General features: G+C 43.7%; 1 protein-coding gene across 2 annotated transcripts in view; it reads right to left on the bottom strand.

Moving 5' to 3' along the window:
- Window positions 1-403: 403 nt before the first annotated feature.
- The window catches only part of ADGRG4 (adhesion G protein-coupled receptor G4), a 111,715-nt gene continuing 94,503 nt past the window's right edge, over window positions 404-17,615 (bottom strand). Inside the window, exons 10-15 of one of the 2 annotated variants that reach the window (XM_045051158.1) lie at window positions 15,866-15,911; window positions 14,082-14,185; window positions 11,622-11,743; window positions 7,267-7,535; window positions 3,716-3,794; window positions 404-1,016 (exon numbers count right to left, since the gene is read on the bottom strand). In XM_045051158.1, coding sequence (XP_044907093.1) covers window positions 644-1,016; window positions 3,716-3,794; window positions 7,267-7,535; window positions 11,622-11,743; window positions 14,082-14,185; window positions 15,866-15,911 — 993 coding nt within the window. In that variant the 3' untranslated portion in view covers window positions 404-643. Of the gene's footprint in view, window positions 1,017-1,503; window positions 2,630-3,715; window positions 3,795-7,266; window positions 7,536-11,621; window positions 11,744-14,081; window positions 14,186-15,865; window positions 15,912-17,615 lie in introns of those variants that run through there. The other variant, XM_045051159.1, reaches the window with a different exon arrangement.

The following is a 17,615-nucleotide window of genomic DNA, read 5'->3' as shown; positions in this document are numbered from 1 at the left end:
TTGACCCCTCACCTTGGCCCACTGCTGTTTGCACCTCACCTGCATTCCTTCGTGACTGTCCACTTTCCTAGCCTGGCTCCTTCCCACAAGATTAGGATCTCTGATGTAGCCAGAGCTTAGGGGGTCAAAAGTTTAATATTTCTACTGTCCAGTAATTGGTGTATTCAACTGGATCGTGCACTCAAGAATGTCAGCGCGGCACCTGGGTGGCTCAGTCGGTTGAGCGGCCGACTTCGGCTCAGGTCACCATCTCGCGGTCCGTGAGTTCGAGCCCCGCGTCGGGCTCTGTGCTGACAGCTTGGAGCCTGGAGCCTGTTTTGGATTCTGTGTCTCCCTCTCTCTGACCCTCCCCCGTTCATGCTCTATCTCTCTCTGTCTCAAAAATAAATAAACGTTAAAAAAATTAAAAAAAAAAAAGAATGTCGATGCAAGTGTGGGTCTGTACACTTACGCACAATGTGTTGATGCAACGAAGACTGTAGAAAGTATTACCAGTCGGTGTTTGATATAAACATCACCAACTAGCTGGGGTTGAATTAGCTCTCTGGGCTTTTCTTTATATCCCCAAGAGGGAGCTCACTCAATGAAGTCACGATGGCTAGCTAATGTTTCCAATGGCTGCCTGTCAATTCTTTTCCCCCTTTCAACCCCCAAAAGGTGAGATTATTTTCCCAACCAGCAAAGCTTTGGTGGAGGTCTGGCTAGCCAGAGAAAGTACAAAGAAGCAGATGTTACCTTGCAACGTGTTGAAAATGGCAAAAAGATATAAGAAAAAGATCCTCACAGGTCCCCAGGCAAAGAAGGCAAACCCCCAGGTGAGGCCAAGTAAGAAGGTCAGGCTTGTTGGGCCTTTGAGGTCACGCAGGATTATCTTCCGCCGGGTCCTCTGGCTTTGGGAGTTCATGGAATTCAGTTGAGCGAGAACAGTGCAGAACATGGAGAGATTCATTAGAAATATGAGGCAAAAATAGGCCACAACTGAGGTGTAAAAGATAGAATCATCTTTAATCCAACAACTGTAAGAGACAAAGGAGAGAGGGCCATTGTCAGGTAGAGCAACACAAACTTGCATTTTGTGGTGAGAATCTGAACATCACCTCATCGGTTTTATTTCACCCGGGAGCATCTGCCCCTGGAGAGGGGAACCGGTCTGGCAGGAGTTCACTCACTGGGGACACAGTGGGGCTGGAACCCCAACCTCCTGAGCCCCCGGCCCAAGGTTGTTTCCAGCGCCAGACATCCTAGAGGCTTTGCAGGAACTTCTCAGCCCGAATCCCCAGGAGGCTACTCTGTTCCTCAGCAGCAGAAAAACAGATTTCTTATTTTCTTCCAAAGTGGCTTTCCACCACCACCCCACCCCTCGCGCCCTCCCCCTCCACCTTACACCTAAGCTTTTATTTGCAGGATGGATTCTGCTTTGCATGATAAATATCACAGTAAAAGGACATGAGCAATGACTGCTTTTCTGAATGTTATATCAAACAATGACGAGATCATCAGTGTTAATGAAAATGCAACAAAAGGCGAGCAGCTCCGGTCGCATTGCTTTCAAATGTGATGTATATGTTAAACCTCTCTCCGCAGTCTCAGGTTTGGTCGACAAAAGGGAACACTGGCCGCTGGGATTGATTAATGAATGGCTCTACTGTTTCTATTAAAGAAGAAACATGTGACGATTCCTAAGAACAGATACTTCGGCTAATTAACATTTCCAATTACTAGAGGCGGTATCTCGGGTTGTTGAACACGGACAAGCTTTACTAATTTAAACTGTGTGTCAACTTAGCCGAGATCTCTTTTCCAGAACCAGGAAAATCCTTTGTGATGCTATCGTTCGCGTTGGTGTGGATATTTCCACGTATGTGAGTTTGTGTGTGTTTGTGCGTGTTTGGAGGGAGGGAGGGGAGAAAACATTTGATTTCCCTAATGGAGTCTGATACTTAGGGTTGCCTGAACATCATCTTCAGCCTTAAATGAGGCTACCGAAGACATTTGAAAAGGGGCAGCGCTACATGTTTGGATACAGAATCATCTCTAAGGCATATTGTTAAGTACCAAACAGAGTACGTCTACCATAACAGAGTGTGCAAGAGAATATCTACACAGATCTGATTGCTGGTAATAAGAGTTGCATCAAGGGACAGAGACTGTGCGGCTGGAGGTTGGGAGCGGGGCTTACTTTTCATCCTCTATCCTTTTGTACGTTTGAATTTTGTAGTGTGTGCATGTATTACTTCTTCAAAATATAATTATAAAAAAAGCTCTCAGAGCACTCTGCCTCTTACTAACCAATTCACATATGAAAGAGCTCTTTTCAGGAGTGGAGTTGGTTTTGTTCTGGGTTTTGCTTTTGCTTTTGATCTTTGAAGAAGAATCTCCATTAGGTAGACACTGGGGACCCTTTAAGCCATGGAACAGGCACGGAGGAAGGACAAAGGAGGAGACGAGAAGGAAGGGAGGGGAAAAAGGAGAGAAAGGAAGGGTAACAAGAAATTAGAACTGGAAGGCATCTGCTGAAGAGGACAATATAATTCTGACCCTCTGGAAACTGTCGTCTCAATAGGAAAGATGGGGGAGTCTGGGGGTCCAGACCTCCTACATTTGATTCAAGTCCAGTGGGAGAGGAAATCTGTAGTAAAAACAAAAACAAAAACAAAAGCAAAAACAAAACAAAACAAAACAAAACAAAACAAAACCAACTTGAGGGGCAACAATGAAGACAATGAATCTGCATAAGTAAAAAAGCAATAGTGCCTGGCTGGTTCAGTCGGTTGAGCGTCTGACACTGGACTCTTTGCTGTCAGTACAGAGCCTGCGTCAGATCTTCTGTCTCCCTCTCTCTCTCTCTCTGCCCTTTCCCCACTCGCGTTCTCTCTCACTCTTTCAAAAATAAATAAACATTAAAAAAAAAACAATCAGAAGCATGAAATGAAATCGTGCAGTCTAAAGAACCACATGGTAACTGGCTATGTGCCTATAAAAGAAGGTTCTGGAAACGTAAATGGCTACCTTCTTGGGGCTGTAGATGAGAGCATCAAAGAGATTGGGCTGATACAGTAAGAAGAAAACAAAAGATGATGAACACAGCATGATGTATAGACTCATCAAATCACTAAGCTGTACACCTGAAACTAATGTAATGTAGCGGGTCTACGGTACTCAAAATAAATAATAAATAAATAAATAAATAAATATTTAAAAAAAAGAGAGAGAAAAGAAGAAAAGAAAAACAGGACAACAAATCTGAGCCAATTTACAAAGGAAAGCAGTGGAGTGTTTTTCAGGGGAGGCCTTTGTGGAAAGGTGGAAAATTTCCTTACAGTGGCCACGATAACTCCTTCCAAGTTCTGTGAGCTTTCTAATCATAATTGCTGCCGGTTAAGTAGCCCTTACTATGGAACAGGCCCCATGCTGAGCACTTTACATACATGATGTCATCTTAATTTGCACGCTACATTGACAGCAAACATCATTGTTCCCATTTTCCAGTGGAGGAAATGGAAGGAAGAGGTAAAGTAAGTTGCCGGAGGTCACACAGAGAGCAGGCACCTAGCCATTACATGAGTGCGCCCATGACTGAGTTTAAGCCTAAAAGGCTGAGGCTGAGTCCCCCGCCCCCCCACCCCGCACTGAAGCCAGCATCAAGACTGAGCCGCAGGTCAGAACACCTCCCCGCACACCCTGACGGACAAGAGCATCATCGCCTGGTACTTACAATGGAGTCGCTGAGCTTAGGGTTCCGTATAGATCTTTTTTCACACTGAGTGTGATCGCCACCATGATCCCTGGGATTCCTAGAGTGGGGAAGCAAGCCAAAGGCATTCCATTAGGAAGCAAGGAGCGGTCCTGATCATGGACTGTGGGCCCTGATACACCAAGGCACTGTTTAAATGAGCCACAGATGTGCGGGCATCAAAATACCATTGTTTGCAAAATGTTTGTGAAGTCTTCCAAGTTAAACATTTCTAGGAGTTCTCCAATCTGCTAAACTAAACAGCATGCCAAAGGCTCCAATACAACGCCCACTGGTTATTAAAAATAGCTCAAGCGCCAAAAAATCAACTTGGCAATACAAGTATCTAGTTCGGAATGCAGGTTCATATCAAGCACTTCTTCTCAGATGATGGGCTGCCGATTTTTTCTCCTTTTCCATAGAGCCCCTGACTTCCCGGGACCTTTTTGTCTAGGTCACCTTGGAGGAAGGGTGCAAGCAATCAGCTGCAGCCTTCGGTGCTTTCTGACAGGGGAGCTGTTTCCACACTCGTTACTATTTGACATTTTGACTAGATCGACCAGTTAACGACCAGTCAATTCGGCCAGACTATAATAAAGCAATCAGTTCAGTCAAAGTGGTCAAACGTGACCCGAGTGTAGACACAGGATCGAAAAATCCAATTTCAGGTACATTTGCAAAATTTAAATGATCTCTTTATTTCTAACAATGTATTTCTCCTAAACTAAGAGCATTACACCTGCACACATTTTAGGGGTTTTTGTGAGATACTTTGCAAGGCTGTTCGAAACCCCAGAGTGCTAAGTAGGCATCTTGAAAAACCCTCCACTGTCCGATTCTGTGAGAAACGGGACAGTCCCTTTTGATCGGTGTATCACACACTTAGCGCAGTGCCTAGCATGATGTAGATATTTACAAAAACACCTGTTGGGGAAAAAACCCCACAGGAACAGACCCGTAAATACGAGGAACAAACTAATGGTTGCCAGGGCAGGGGAGAGAATGGGGGATGAGCAACTTGGGGGAAGGAGAGGAGGAAGAACAGGCTTCCGGTTATGGGATGAATAAGTCACAGGGCTGGAAGGCACGGCGTAGACCCGTCCGATCACTAGGTTGTACACCTGAAACTCATGTGACATTGAGTGTCCACTATACTGCAATTAAAAAAATGTTTTTAATCTGTGAGAGGCCAGAAAGGAGGGATGGAGGGAGCTCTCACGCTCACGATGGAAGTTGGGAGGTGGTCCCCAAGCTGTGTTTACATTTCGGTAATTAACAAGTTAATAAATTACCGATTAACAAACAAATAGATCCCGACTGGTTGTTAACAAATGTGGACCGATCTGCTGCCTTGGACAGGGATGTAAATACAGGAGTAAAACCTTGTCAACAGGTTGCAGACCAGGAAGCCGATCTGAACCTGGGCGGCACACCCCGTGACTTTGAGAAGACCGCAGGCGCAGGCCTGTGAGGAGGTGCTCTGAGGCCATCCCCTACCCGCCTCTCTATCTCCTGAGTGGGGTCTGTCACGAAACATTTTCTCATCCCTCCCAGGTTCGGAGGAGGTGTGGGGCTTTGCGCCCTGCCCCCTCAGAACAGAGCTGCAGGATATAGAACCGCATAGCCTCAGCTCAGAGCTGGCTCTTCAGCGACAGGGAATCCCTCCACTCGTGTGGTAGCCATCTGTTCCCTTTTGTCCTTCTTTCATAGCGAGCGGGACGAGGCCTCGGGAGCTGGCACCTTTAGCTACTCTTCCGTCCACCGTCTATGTAAGTGATCAGCTGAATCTGGAAGCAGCTTCTAGCACCTTGACGGGTCGAGCCAGTCAGGCCGTGGCCTTGGCTTGGGTGTGTACTTGACACTCCCGAAATGTATCCTGCCTCCCAGTACCGAGTCTTATTTAGCCTTTCCTGCCTCTCCCGGTACACCAGCAAGTGTGTGTGGGCCGAGAAGATCGGAGAGAGAAGTGAGCTCTGGAGAGCAACACTTAAGGAGCAGGTGAAGCAGGAAGGGGCTGAAAAGGAAGCTGAGGATGACGACGAGAGAGAAGAAAAGCCGGGACCGAGTGCTTTCTACAGCCCGTTTACTGTTAGCCATCTGTGGGTTAGCCGCGTGGGGGGTTATGAAGCCCCTTCCATATCAGTTTTCAATCCCTTGGTTGACTTGAGATGAAGACTTCCAGGCACAGGAGGAGTATACTGACTGCTTTTAGCTCCACGTTCCTGATGGACTCTAACATGTACTGAAACAATCGTAGATGATGCTTTGCTTAATATTTGCCTGTCTCTGCCCCCCGACATTAGCATGGATAATAGCACTGTGTATCCAATGAAAGTGTGTGTGCTATGTTCATGAGCTCATTAAAAGCATGAGTAGCTAATCGGGAAGCTATTGTCTTTACAAGGGCGGCGGAAGATAAAATCTATCCTCACATGGATCCGAGGCATCCCACTTAATATACATCTTCTGTGTATCCAACACATTCTCTGAAGTCAAACTCTGGTTGGAATAGGCAAAGCGAAGGGACAGGAGCTGGCCTGACCGTGTCAGAAATACAGGGCGGCAAACCAATTAAATAACATTTAAAAGAGGGAATAGTCATGCTGGGTTCCGTTCCTGGCTTTTTCCATAGCGGAGCAGTGACCGCCAGGAGGTATAGGGGGAATCGGGGCGTGTCTGACCCCGCACCCCTCCCCACATTGCAAGCGCTCTGTCCCTTCAACAGCAGGGCTAGGTCACAGAGGTTACATGTCCAAACTCCGGAGCCAGATATCAGCTCTAAATCCTAGCTCTGCCACTTACCAGCTGTGTGCGTTTTGGCAAATCACCTAACGTCCTTGTGCCTCAGTGTCCTCACCAGTAAGTGGTTATGATGATGAAATCTTTCTCACAGAGATATAAGGAGTGCTAACTAAGTTTGCAAAACACTTAGAACAGTGTCTGGCACGTGTAAGTGCCACCTACAGAAGTACTAACATACGTGTAAGTGTTGGCTATTACATCAGTAAGTATTTGTTGGGTTTTAACTTCTGTAGAGAGAAGGATAGAATCTGACAGGTTCACCGCGGTAGATCCTCCATTTAGCACAGTACACAGCAGGTGCTCAATAAATATTTGTGGGCCAATTCCTCACCATAGAGGTGAAAAATTGAATTTAGGGGCACCTGGGGGGGGGCTCCGTTGGTTATGCACCTGACTCTGGTTTTCGTCATGATCTCACGGTTTGTGGGTTCGAGCCCTGCATGGGGCTCGTGCTGACAGTGCAGAGCCTGCTTGGGATTCTCTCTCTCTCTCTCTCTCTCTCTCTCTCTCTCAAAGAAAATAAACTTAATTTTTTTTTAAAAAGTTGAATTTATAGAGCAATACAGGCAGAAAGAGAGACACACAGCCAAACACCAGTGAGCCAATCCTTAATCCCTTACTGATGCTAATACCAGAATTTGGTCCTGAAAAATGCGTCTGATGAAGCTTGAATTAGAAATACGCACAAGGCTTCAAACAGAGACATCAAGGCCAATGGCAGATATACTTACCCCAACCAACTAGACAAAATTTAAGGATATAATTGGGAACGTAGATGTTGAAGACTCGGACCAGAGAGATATACATGTGGACCCCCTCCAGGCCCATCCAAGTCAAAGAAACGAGCAGGAAGTAATGAAGCGCCCCTGCGGCTGTGATACACAGTCCCGCCTTCTGAAATGACGCGGACCAGGAATTGACCAGAAATGCCAGGTTTAGCATCAGTAGTGCTGTGCACAGGTTGATCAGGATTTTGGAAGGATGATCTTTTCGAAGTTTGCTAAAAGAAAAGACACAGTGTTTAGTTAGGTAGGGTCTCCGGTTTGAATCAAGCATTGCCACATCTGATCTGCCTAATAAGTGAAAGAACAAAAGAAGTGACTTGAACTTGCTCGTTCTACCTTACACGTCTGGATTTTTGAGCTCCCCACCCTCTTTCCAGGTAGTCAAAGTATCCTAAATCCGGTGCCCTTTACTAACAGGAATAATACTAACCTCAGGCAGCTAAGCAGCCCCCTTTGACTTTTCTTTTACTTTCTCCTTGTCTTTTTCTCTTGGGGAGAGGGGAGGGAGGCGTTTCCTGAATACTACCATTCTATCATCACTCCTTCAGCAGACTCAAAGCTTGATCTACTTCGTTACTTCTTGTGCTGTTGATTTTAGCCACCCTGACAGGGGTGAGGTGGTATCTCATTGTGGTTTTGATCTGCATTTCCCTGATGATGAGTGATGTGGAGCATCTTTTTGTGTGTCTGTTGGCCATCTGGATGTCTTCTTTCGAGAAATGTCTGATCATGTCTTCGGCCCATTTTCAATCGAATTATTTGTTTTTGGGGGGTAGTCAGTTGTATCAGTTTGCTTACATATTGTTTAAACCATTGTATTGTACACGTTTTAGATGTTTATTTATTTATTTTTTAGTAATCTCTACACCCAACGTGAGCCTCGAACTCACGACCCTGAGATCAGGAGTCACACACTCTTCCGACTGAGCCAGTCAGTGCCCCAGTTTTTTATGTATTTTAGATACTAACCCTTTATCAGATATGTCATTTGCAGACATCTACGCTAGAGGTAGAATATTTTCAAATCTCAGAAGGCTCCTTCGTTCCTTCTCCCATTCAATAACAACCCCCACCTCCCCCCGACACGTACAGTAGAAGTAACCAATATTTTAGCTTTTGTCCCCACAGGTTTAGTTGGGCCTGTACTTAGGACTTCATGTAAATGGAACCATGCAGTATGCTTTCCTTTTTTTCTGGCTTCCTTTTGGCCCAACTCTGTGTCTATGAGCGTTTGATATTATGTGGTATTGTTCAGAAGCAGTTCATTCTTTTTGTACTGCTGTGAAGCATTCCGTTTTATGAGCATACCACAATTTATTCATCCAGTCAACTGTTAATGTACATTGGGGTTGTTTCCAATTTGGGGCCACTATGAATGAAGCTGCTGTGAATATTCTTGTGTATATCCTTTGGTGGACACATGTCCACGTTTCGCTCGAATAGTAAAGTTTCCGGGTCAACAGCTAGATATATATTCATCTCCAGTACGTATCGCCGAAGAATTTTCTAAAGCATCTGTGCCATTTTGCATCCCTACCAGTAACGTATAAGAGTTCCATTTGAGGGGCGCTTGGGTGGCTCGGTTGGTTAAGTCCGACTCTTGATTTCAGCTCAGGTCATGATTTCATGGTTCGTGGGATCAAGCCCCGTGGAGTGCAGAGCCTGCCTGGAATTCTCTCTCTCCCTCTCTCTGCCCCTCCCTGGTTTGTGCACACTCTCTCTCTTTCTCTCTCACTCTGTCTCACCCTCTCAAAATAAATAAACACTTTTAAAATTTTTAGAAAAGAGTTCCAGCTGTTCCACGCCCTTTTGGGCACTTGCTCTTGCCAGTATTTTTAATTTTAGCCATTCTGGTAGGTACACAGAAATATAACTGTGGTTTTAATTAGCATTTCACTGATGAATAATGATGTTGAGAACCTTGTCACATGGCTATTAACCATATGAGTAAAGGTTAGGGTTACACATGGATATCCTCTTTTGTGAGGTGCCTGCTCAAGTCCTTTGCCTACTTTTTTAAATTAAACATTTGTACTTCATTTTTAAATTTTTATTTATTTTTATTATTTTATTTATTTTATTTTTTTAATTTACATCCAAGTTAGTTAGCACATAGTGCAACAATGATTTCAGGAGTAGATTCCTTAATGCCCCTTACCCATTTAGCCCATCTCCCCTCCCACAATCCCTCCAGTAACCCTCTGTTTATTCTCCATATTTATGAGTCTCTTCTGTTTTGTCTCCCTCCCTGTTTTTATATTATTTTTGTTTCTCTTCCCTTATGTTCATCTGTTTTGTCTCTTAAAGTCCTCATATGAGTGAAGTCATATGATATTTGTCTTTCTCTAATTAATTTTGCTTACCATGATACCCTCTAGTTCCACCCGCATAGTTGCAAATGGCAAGATTTCATTCTTTTTGATCGCCGAGTAATACTCCATTGTGTGTGTGTGTGTGTGTGTGTGTGTGTGTGTGTGTGTGTGTGTGTATACATATATATATATATACTACATGTTATTTTTCCATTCATCCATCGATGGACATTTGGGCCCCTTCCATACTTTGGCTATTGTCGATAGTGCTGCTATAAACATGTGGGTGCCTGTGCCCCTTCAAAATAGCACACCTGTATCCCGTGGATAAATACCTAGTAGTGCAATTACTGGGTCACAAGGTAGTTCTATTTTTAGTTTTTTGAGGAACCTCCATCCTGTTTTCAGGAGTGGCCGCACCAGCTTGCATTCCCACCAACAATGCAAAAGAAATCCTCTTTCCCCGCACCCTTGCCAACATCTGTGGTTGCCTGAGTTGTTCATGTTAGCCATTCTGACAGGTGTGAGGTGGTATCTCATTGTGGTTTTGATTTGTATCTCCCTGATGATGAGTGATGCGGAGCATTTTTTCATGTGTCGGTTGGCCATCTGGATGTCTTCTTTGGAGAAGTGTCTATTCATGTCTTTTTCCCATTTCTTCACTGGATTATTTGTTTTCTGGGTGTTGAGTTTGATACGTTCTTTAGAGATTTTGGATACTAACCCTTTATCTGTCATTTGCAAATATCTTCTCCCATTCCGTCAGTTGCCTTTTAGTTTTGCTGATTGTTTCCTTTGCTGTGCAGAAGCTTTTTGTTTTGATGAGGTCCCAATAGTTCATTTTTGTGTTTGTTTCCCTCGCCTCTGGAGACGTGTTGAGTAAGAAGTTGCTGTGGCCAAGATCAAAGAGGTTTTTGCCTGCTTTCTCCTTGAGGATTTTGATGGCTTCCTGTCTTATGTTTCGGTCTTTCATCCATTTTGAGTTTATTTTTGTGTCTGGTGTAAGAAAGTGGTCCAGGTTCATTCTTCTGCATGTTACTGTCCAGTTTTCTCAGCACCACTTCCTGAAGAGAGTGTCTTTATTCCATTGGATATTCTTTCCTGCTTTGTCAAAGATTAGTTGCCATACGTTTGTGGGTCCATTTCTGGGTTCTCTATTCTGTTCCATTGATCTGAGTGTCTGTTCTTGTGCCACCTTTGCCTACTTTTAATTGTATTGTCTATCTTTCATCTGTAGGAGTATGTATATATATATATGTATATATATATATATGTGTGTGTGTGTGTGTATATATATGTGTGTGTGTTTGTGTGTATATACATACACGCACTCATATGCACCCTACAAAAAAGTCCTTTGTCAGATATATGCATTACAATATGCATTGTAAATATCTTCTCCCAATTTGTGGTTTGCCTTTTCACTATCTTAATGGTGTCTTTAAAAAAAAAATTTTTTTTTAATGTTTATTTTTGAGAGAGAGAGAGAGAGAGAGAGAGAGAGACAGAGTGTGAGTCGGGGAGGGGCAGAGAGAGAGAGAGAAAGAGAAAGAGAGAGACACGGAATCTGAAGCAGGCTCCAGGCCCTGAGCTGTCAGCACCAGAGCCCCATATGGTGCTCAAACCCATGACACATGAGATCATGACCTGAGCCGAAGTCGGACACTTAACCAACTGAGCCACCCAGGCACCTCAATGGTGTCTTTTGATAAAAGAAGTTCTTAAATTCAATGAAGTCCAATTTATCAACTTTTCCTTTTATGCTTAGTGTTTTTGTATTGCTTTTTAAAAATCCAATTACAACCCCCCCCCCCCCTTTAGAGGAGCCTGGGTTGTTAGTTTTTCATCTATGCACTTCATAATCTAATGGATTTGACCTCTTCTTATTGTGATGAATAGGAACATTTTACGAAATTAACATGGTTACAGTGACAACAGCATTCATCAAACCAAATTAAACCTACTCAGAGCAGGACTTTATCAACTTACTGAAAAGCTATGTATGTCACCATTGCAACTCCCAGGAAAATGGAGGAGATTCCACATCCAATGTATGTTATAAGCACTAATATCCGTTCATTCACTGCATCCACTGCAGACCTGGATAAATCCTAGGAAATGCAATATGTTGTATTTGATACATTTTCCAGAGCAAGTTTATGGTAAAGCCTTCCAGGGATCACTAGCGGCAGGTTCTCAGGATATATAGTATCTCAGCTATAGCTCTTACAAAACCGGGGTACGTGGATGGGTATACGATAAGACTGTATGTTGTTTTTTTGAATATGCCTAGTGCAACTTACTGTGTACAGGTCATGAAGAGTCATCAACAGCACTGGAAGAACATTTAGTCCTTGGTTTTATTGTCATTAACATGTTCCACACTTAAAATATAACCAAACTAATAGAGGTGAATTTGGGATGCAAAGTGAATCATTATTTGAACTAAGCGTCCCCAAACACCACACAGAACATTAAAAAATGTTCCTTTTCTTTAGACTTTAAATAACTTTCATGAAATTAAGAGACAAAATGGGCTTTAGGGATCACATAATCCAGAAATGTCTTAACCTGAGGACCATAGGAATCTGTGTGTGCCTAGTTCTGGACACAAGGTCTGCAGTTTTCCTCAGATACTTATAGAGATTTATGAATTATAAAAGGTTAAGAAGCACTGGTCCCCCCGGTAGTTCCCAACCGGAAGCGATATTGCCCTTCTCCCAGGGACATTGGCAATGTCTGGAAACATTTTTGGTTGCCATAACTGGGGAAGGTGCTACTGGCATCTAGTGGGCAGAGGCCAGGGATGTTGCCCAACATCCTGCAATGCAGAGAACAGTCCCCACAGTAAAGAATTCTTTGGTTCAGAATATCATTAGTGCCAAGGTTAAGAAATCTCCGTCTACTCCCACCTTTCATGTTTCAGAAGACAAATCTAAGGTCCAAACAAGTGAACCAACCTGATCAAGATCAGATAGGTAGTTAGTGACAGAACTGGGATGTGAGCCCTGGTCTTTTGACCCCCTACCAACTTGGACAGAACTCAAACGTAATTCCTACAATTCAGTAAGTATCAATGGAGTGCCTCTCCTTTGTTGAATAAACATGGTTAGAAAAAAAAAAGGAATATAAAACAGACACTCGGCCCTCAAGGAGCCTACCATTAGTAGGAGAAACAACTCGTGCACAACACATTTAGATAACAGTATATCGTATATATAATAAAGTAAGTTAAGAAAACTAAGAAAGTACTCAGAAAGGGGTCGAGAAGAAGAAATACATTTTAGAGCCATCGTCTTCCTTCCTTCCTTTTTTTTTTTTTTTAAGTAAACTCTACGTGCACCATGGGGTTCAAACTCACAAGCCCAAGATCAAGAGTGGCATGCCAACTGAGCCACCCAGACGCCCCTTCGAGAGCCATTTTGGAGGAAACCTCAGCAAGTCCTGATGTTAGGGAGGGCCATAGGAACTAAAGAGATGATAGAGTTAACTAACTAATGAGGCTCTAGCCCGAATATGTGAATTGATCAGATAGCTCTTGTACTGTTCTTGCAGCCTGACAATTAAAAATTTTAATGACGATACCCTTTGACCCAGCAATTCTACTGCCATCAATCTATCCTACAGAAATAGTTACACCAGTGTTAGAAGATAAAATGAGTAAAAATGTGTCTTACAGCATTGCTCATGATGGAGGAAAACAGCAACAACTAAAATGCCTGTCTATTGGGGACCGGTTACATTCACTGTGTTAAATCCACACAAGAGAATTCTATAAAGATGTTGTGAAAATTGAAGTAGATGGACATGTATTTGCCCGAAAGGTGTCCCATTGTATTGTTTAGTGCAAGGCCAGTGGCAAAAAGAGGGTGAATACTTTGATCCCATTTTTATAAAATAACAACGTGTTAATATACACATAGGAAAGGAATGTGAAAGAATGCATATAAAGGTGTTAAAGGTGGTGATCTTGGGGTGCCTAATGGCTCAGTCAGTTTTTAAGCATCTGGCTCCTGATTTTAGTTCAGGTCATGATCTCACATCATGAGATAAAGCCCCGTGTCCAGCTCCATGCTGACAGCACAGAGCCTACTTGAGATTCTCTGTCTCTGTCTCTGTGTCTCTGTGTCTCTGTGTCTCTCTCTCCCCCCACCTGCCCTCCCCCCCCCTCAAAAATAAATAAATAAACTTTAAAAAAGGTGGTGATCTCTTGGGAGGGGGATTACAGGGACCTTTTCTGTCATGTCTGAATTTTGAGAAGCAGACATTACTTTTACAAGGAGAAAAAATAAATATTTATTTCAATCTGCCTTACTTCGGATGGACGAAGAGGGGGCTTTCTCCCCCTTGCATGCCACTTTTCCTTAAGAGTTCACACATATATTTCTGGTCTGTAATCTAATAAAAGTTGTCCAAATTCTATCAAGGAGCGATTAAGAGACAACTCACCATTAAGACTCCAAAATGGGTGAGGTGGTCACACTGACAGATTGTGTGATTTACGTCTGTTTCCTTTACTTTACAGCCTGACGAGTTCCATCCACCTTGCCCATCTGCAGGAGACAGAAGGGAATTTCAAAGCAATTTTGTTTTTCTCAGAAATGTTTAACTTTTCATTATGGGCACCTTCCGAGCGTGTGTTATAATTAGTATTCTTTGTTAAGAGAATAAGATAGAGGTATAGTTGAACATTGAAATGAAAGTAAGTCTAATAGGTGAAATTGACTTTTTGCGAACTTCATGCATGGCATACCCCCTTTGGCTCTCACTTCCAGTTCTGGCACAGGAACTTCTACGGATTCCTGCCCGAGATGAGGACAGACTCTAATCACGAACAACAGTTATGCCACCATGCTGGAGTGACAGAGTAAGAACTGTTTTCTTAAGTAGCACAAATAGAAAACAGGTAGATCTAGAACTTTCTGAAGGACATGAGCTATGGAATATGGGCTGACATTTTGGCCTGCTTGGTGGCCCCAGAATAGACATCTGAAAAAACCAGTTCAAGCCAGATCATGGTCTGTCACTCCTCAGGGCCAATTAGAGTCTCTGGTTTACTTGACACTTGCCTAGTTTCTCACTCCTGAGCTTATTTAGGGGTTTTAAAACCAACCCTCGCACCTCCATAACCTGTAGATCTCAGATACTAGGCCAGATCTAGAGTAAAACGTCCAGTGTAGCACTAGACCAGAGAGGTTATCATAAAATAGGCAGCTAAGTGTCATTAAAATTTGTCCATCCAGGATAACTCCATAGATTCCAGAGGTTCTGGATCCATGGACAGAGGGTGGGGGGCAAAGGGTGACCCGGGAGAAGTCTGGCAACTGGCATTGGTGAGCATGCGGATTAACTTACTGAGGCTGTGGGGGTCAAGGCTCATCATTTTACAAGAATCTTATCCTGGGAGACTTGGAGAAGACCAGGAAAGGACATGCTATCCCTGTTGTAGGAAAGGACTGGTAGTCCCACATCCCAGGGAGTCAAGCCGGAGGAGAATTTCCTTTTTCTTCCAGAATTTCAGGGAGACTGAAAAGGGAAAAGTTCCCAGGCAGAGGGGCACATAGTCATTCTTGGCATTCCAGGGAAAATGGATTCAGGGTGGGAATACTTTGAGATTTGGCAATATCCCTGGAGATTCCAAGGGAGAAGGCAAGCCTAGGAAGAGCCCCTTTAGCAATCCCCAAGCCCAATTCCTTCTCTTACTGTCCCCGACGACTCATACCTAGCCAAACAGGAAGGGCCATTTGAGACCCCCCAGGAAGTCTTACCCCCTCAATGAAAAGATAAAAAGATTGGGGCCCCAAGAGAGTCAATGGACTACCCAAGGTCACACAGTCAGTCTAGAAGAGATGAGGGGAATAAAGAAGATAGTAGATGTTGCAAATCTCCATGGGAAAACACAGATGAAAAGCCAGGTGTTCGTTTCTCAACTTGCTTCAAACAGCTCAAGGCCACTCTGCACCCGGTCTTTCAATTTTCCTTATTCCCGAGCTATATGATTTTTTTCTAATCCCCCAAATAAGTCTCTTATCAAGAAGAAAGGGCTTCTTTTTTTAACCTCCCATGCCCTAACTAGGTGTGAAACTGATATTCGTATCTTGGTCCGTCAGAGTTCTCTGTAGGGTCTGGTAAGACAGCACGGTTCCAAGTCATCCAACGGCCAACTAGAAAAATGGTCAGGGGCAAAGTCTCACTGAGAGCCGAAGACAAAGCTTGCTAAGAAAAATATTTACCGTTACTCCCAAAGTCCCAAAACGCACAGTGAACTTGATCGTAATTCTAGAAAAAAAAAAAAAAAAAGACAAATCGGAGGTAAACATCTTTCCTTGTGATACTTTCCACACGATGACAACTACACACAAGAAACATGTTTCTTCTTCATGCTTTTTTCAAACAGTAGAGACACACATACTTAGATCATTCGCTAGTTGGTTTTAAGACTAACCCCGGGTGACTTGGGGTTTACAAGTGAGAAAATGGCATGTTACCGAACGATGGTCTGGTGTGTGCCCTTTAAAATATTTGGTAAAGAGGAGTAATCAGAGCTTCTTCCAGATGTGCATCTGCCCTTATTTCATGGACCTTCCTCACAGCATGGCTCTCAAAGCCAGTCTTCCCTCCCGCCTCACAGGAAGAAAAAGAGACTGTCTCCTGCCCCTGAGCTGAAGGAGACGTCAACTTGTCAACACTTGCCGAGGGGGGGAAAAAAAGAGCAGCACGAAGGAGCTGAACATATTGATGAAGTACAAAATGAAATAGACAGACTTATGCATGAGCCAGTGAGGACATTTTGAAAGTACAACAGGAATGTAACAAATTCTGCCAACCATTTTTTCAGAAAAGGTTGGAGTTGATCGCCAAAATCCCAGATTTGGGGGTAACAGCATTTGTCAACCATCCACAGTGTCTGCACTGCCTGGGGAGGAGGGTGAAGAGACCCTGCATTATTTTTTTTTTTAATGTTTTGAAGTAGGCTTCACACCCAGCATGGGGCTTCAACTCACAACCTGGAGATCAAGACCTGAAGCTGAGATCAAGAGTTGGACGCTTAACTGAGCCACCCAGGTGCCCCAGAAGGGGGGCTGCATTATCTGACAAGAGTTGAAGTGACAGAATTTGAAGATATTCAATCAGGTTACAGAATAGATTTTTACTGTGATGAAAACCCTTACTTCAAAAATAAAGTTCTTTCCACAGAATTTCATCAGGACAAGAATGGCATTCCCTCTTCCAAGTCCACTGAAATCAAGTGGAAATCCAGAGAGGATCTGATGAAATGTTCCAGTCAAACACAGGATAGAGCCAGTAGGAAGAGACAGAGTGAGGCATCAGAGAGCTTCTTCACCTGCTTTACTGACCATTCTGATGCAGATGAGTTTGGAGGGGTCACCAAAGACAGTATTTGGCCAAATCTGTGACAGCGCTTTTTCGTTCCCAAAACGGATGATGAAGGAGGAGGAGGGGAGGAAGAAGATGATGATGATGAAAATGAAGGAGGATTGGAAGATATTGATGAAGGGGATGACGATGAAGGTGAGGAAGATGAACATGAACAATGAGGGGGAGGAAGGAGAGGAGGAGGAGGAAGGAAAAGCTGACAAATGGAACACACATGGATTCCAACCTTTCTTTTGAAATTTCCTCGTCCCTGAGAGCAAGTGGCTCTCTCTTTTCCCCCTCTTCTTGTGCTCATTCACCCTGTTTTTTGAAGCCTCTTTTCTCCCCCTTTTATATCATGGTTCTCAACTTATTGTGGGGGGGAAATACCTGAGCATCATACAGTGGGAAAATAATCTCTAGCCCTTTCTGTTCCAAATGAACTTTTATCCCTTCCTGTCTCAACAAAACTTGATGGAGTCAACACCACCGTGCTCTGTGGGAAAACAGAAAAGCTTTCTGCCCCCCTAGTTCCGCTGGAGTCTGGAGGGTGCTAGCCCCTGTGTAGGAGGACATATAATTCTAGCTTTTTCCCTACTTTCTCTG

Source organism: Felis catus, chromosome X (assembly GCF_018350175.1).
Source record: "Felis catus isolate Fca126 chromosome X, F.catus_Fca126_mat1.0, whole genome shotgun sequence".
Lineage (NCBI taxonomy): Eukaryota > Metazoa > Chordata > Mammalia > Carnivora > Felidae > Felis > Felis catus.
Note: the sequence above shows the minus strand (reverse complement) of the source record. Positions and strands in the feature narration are given on the sequence as shown.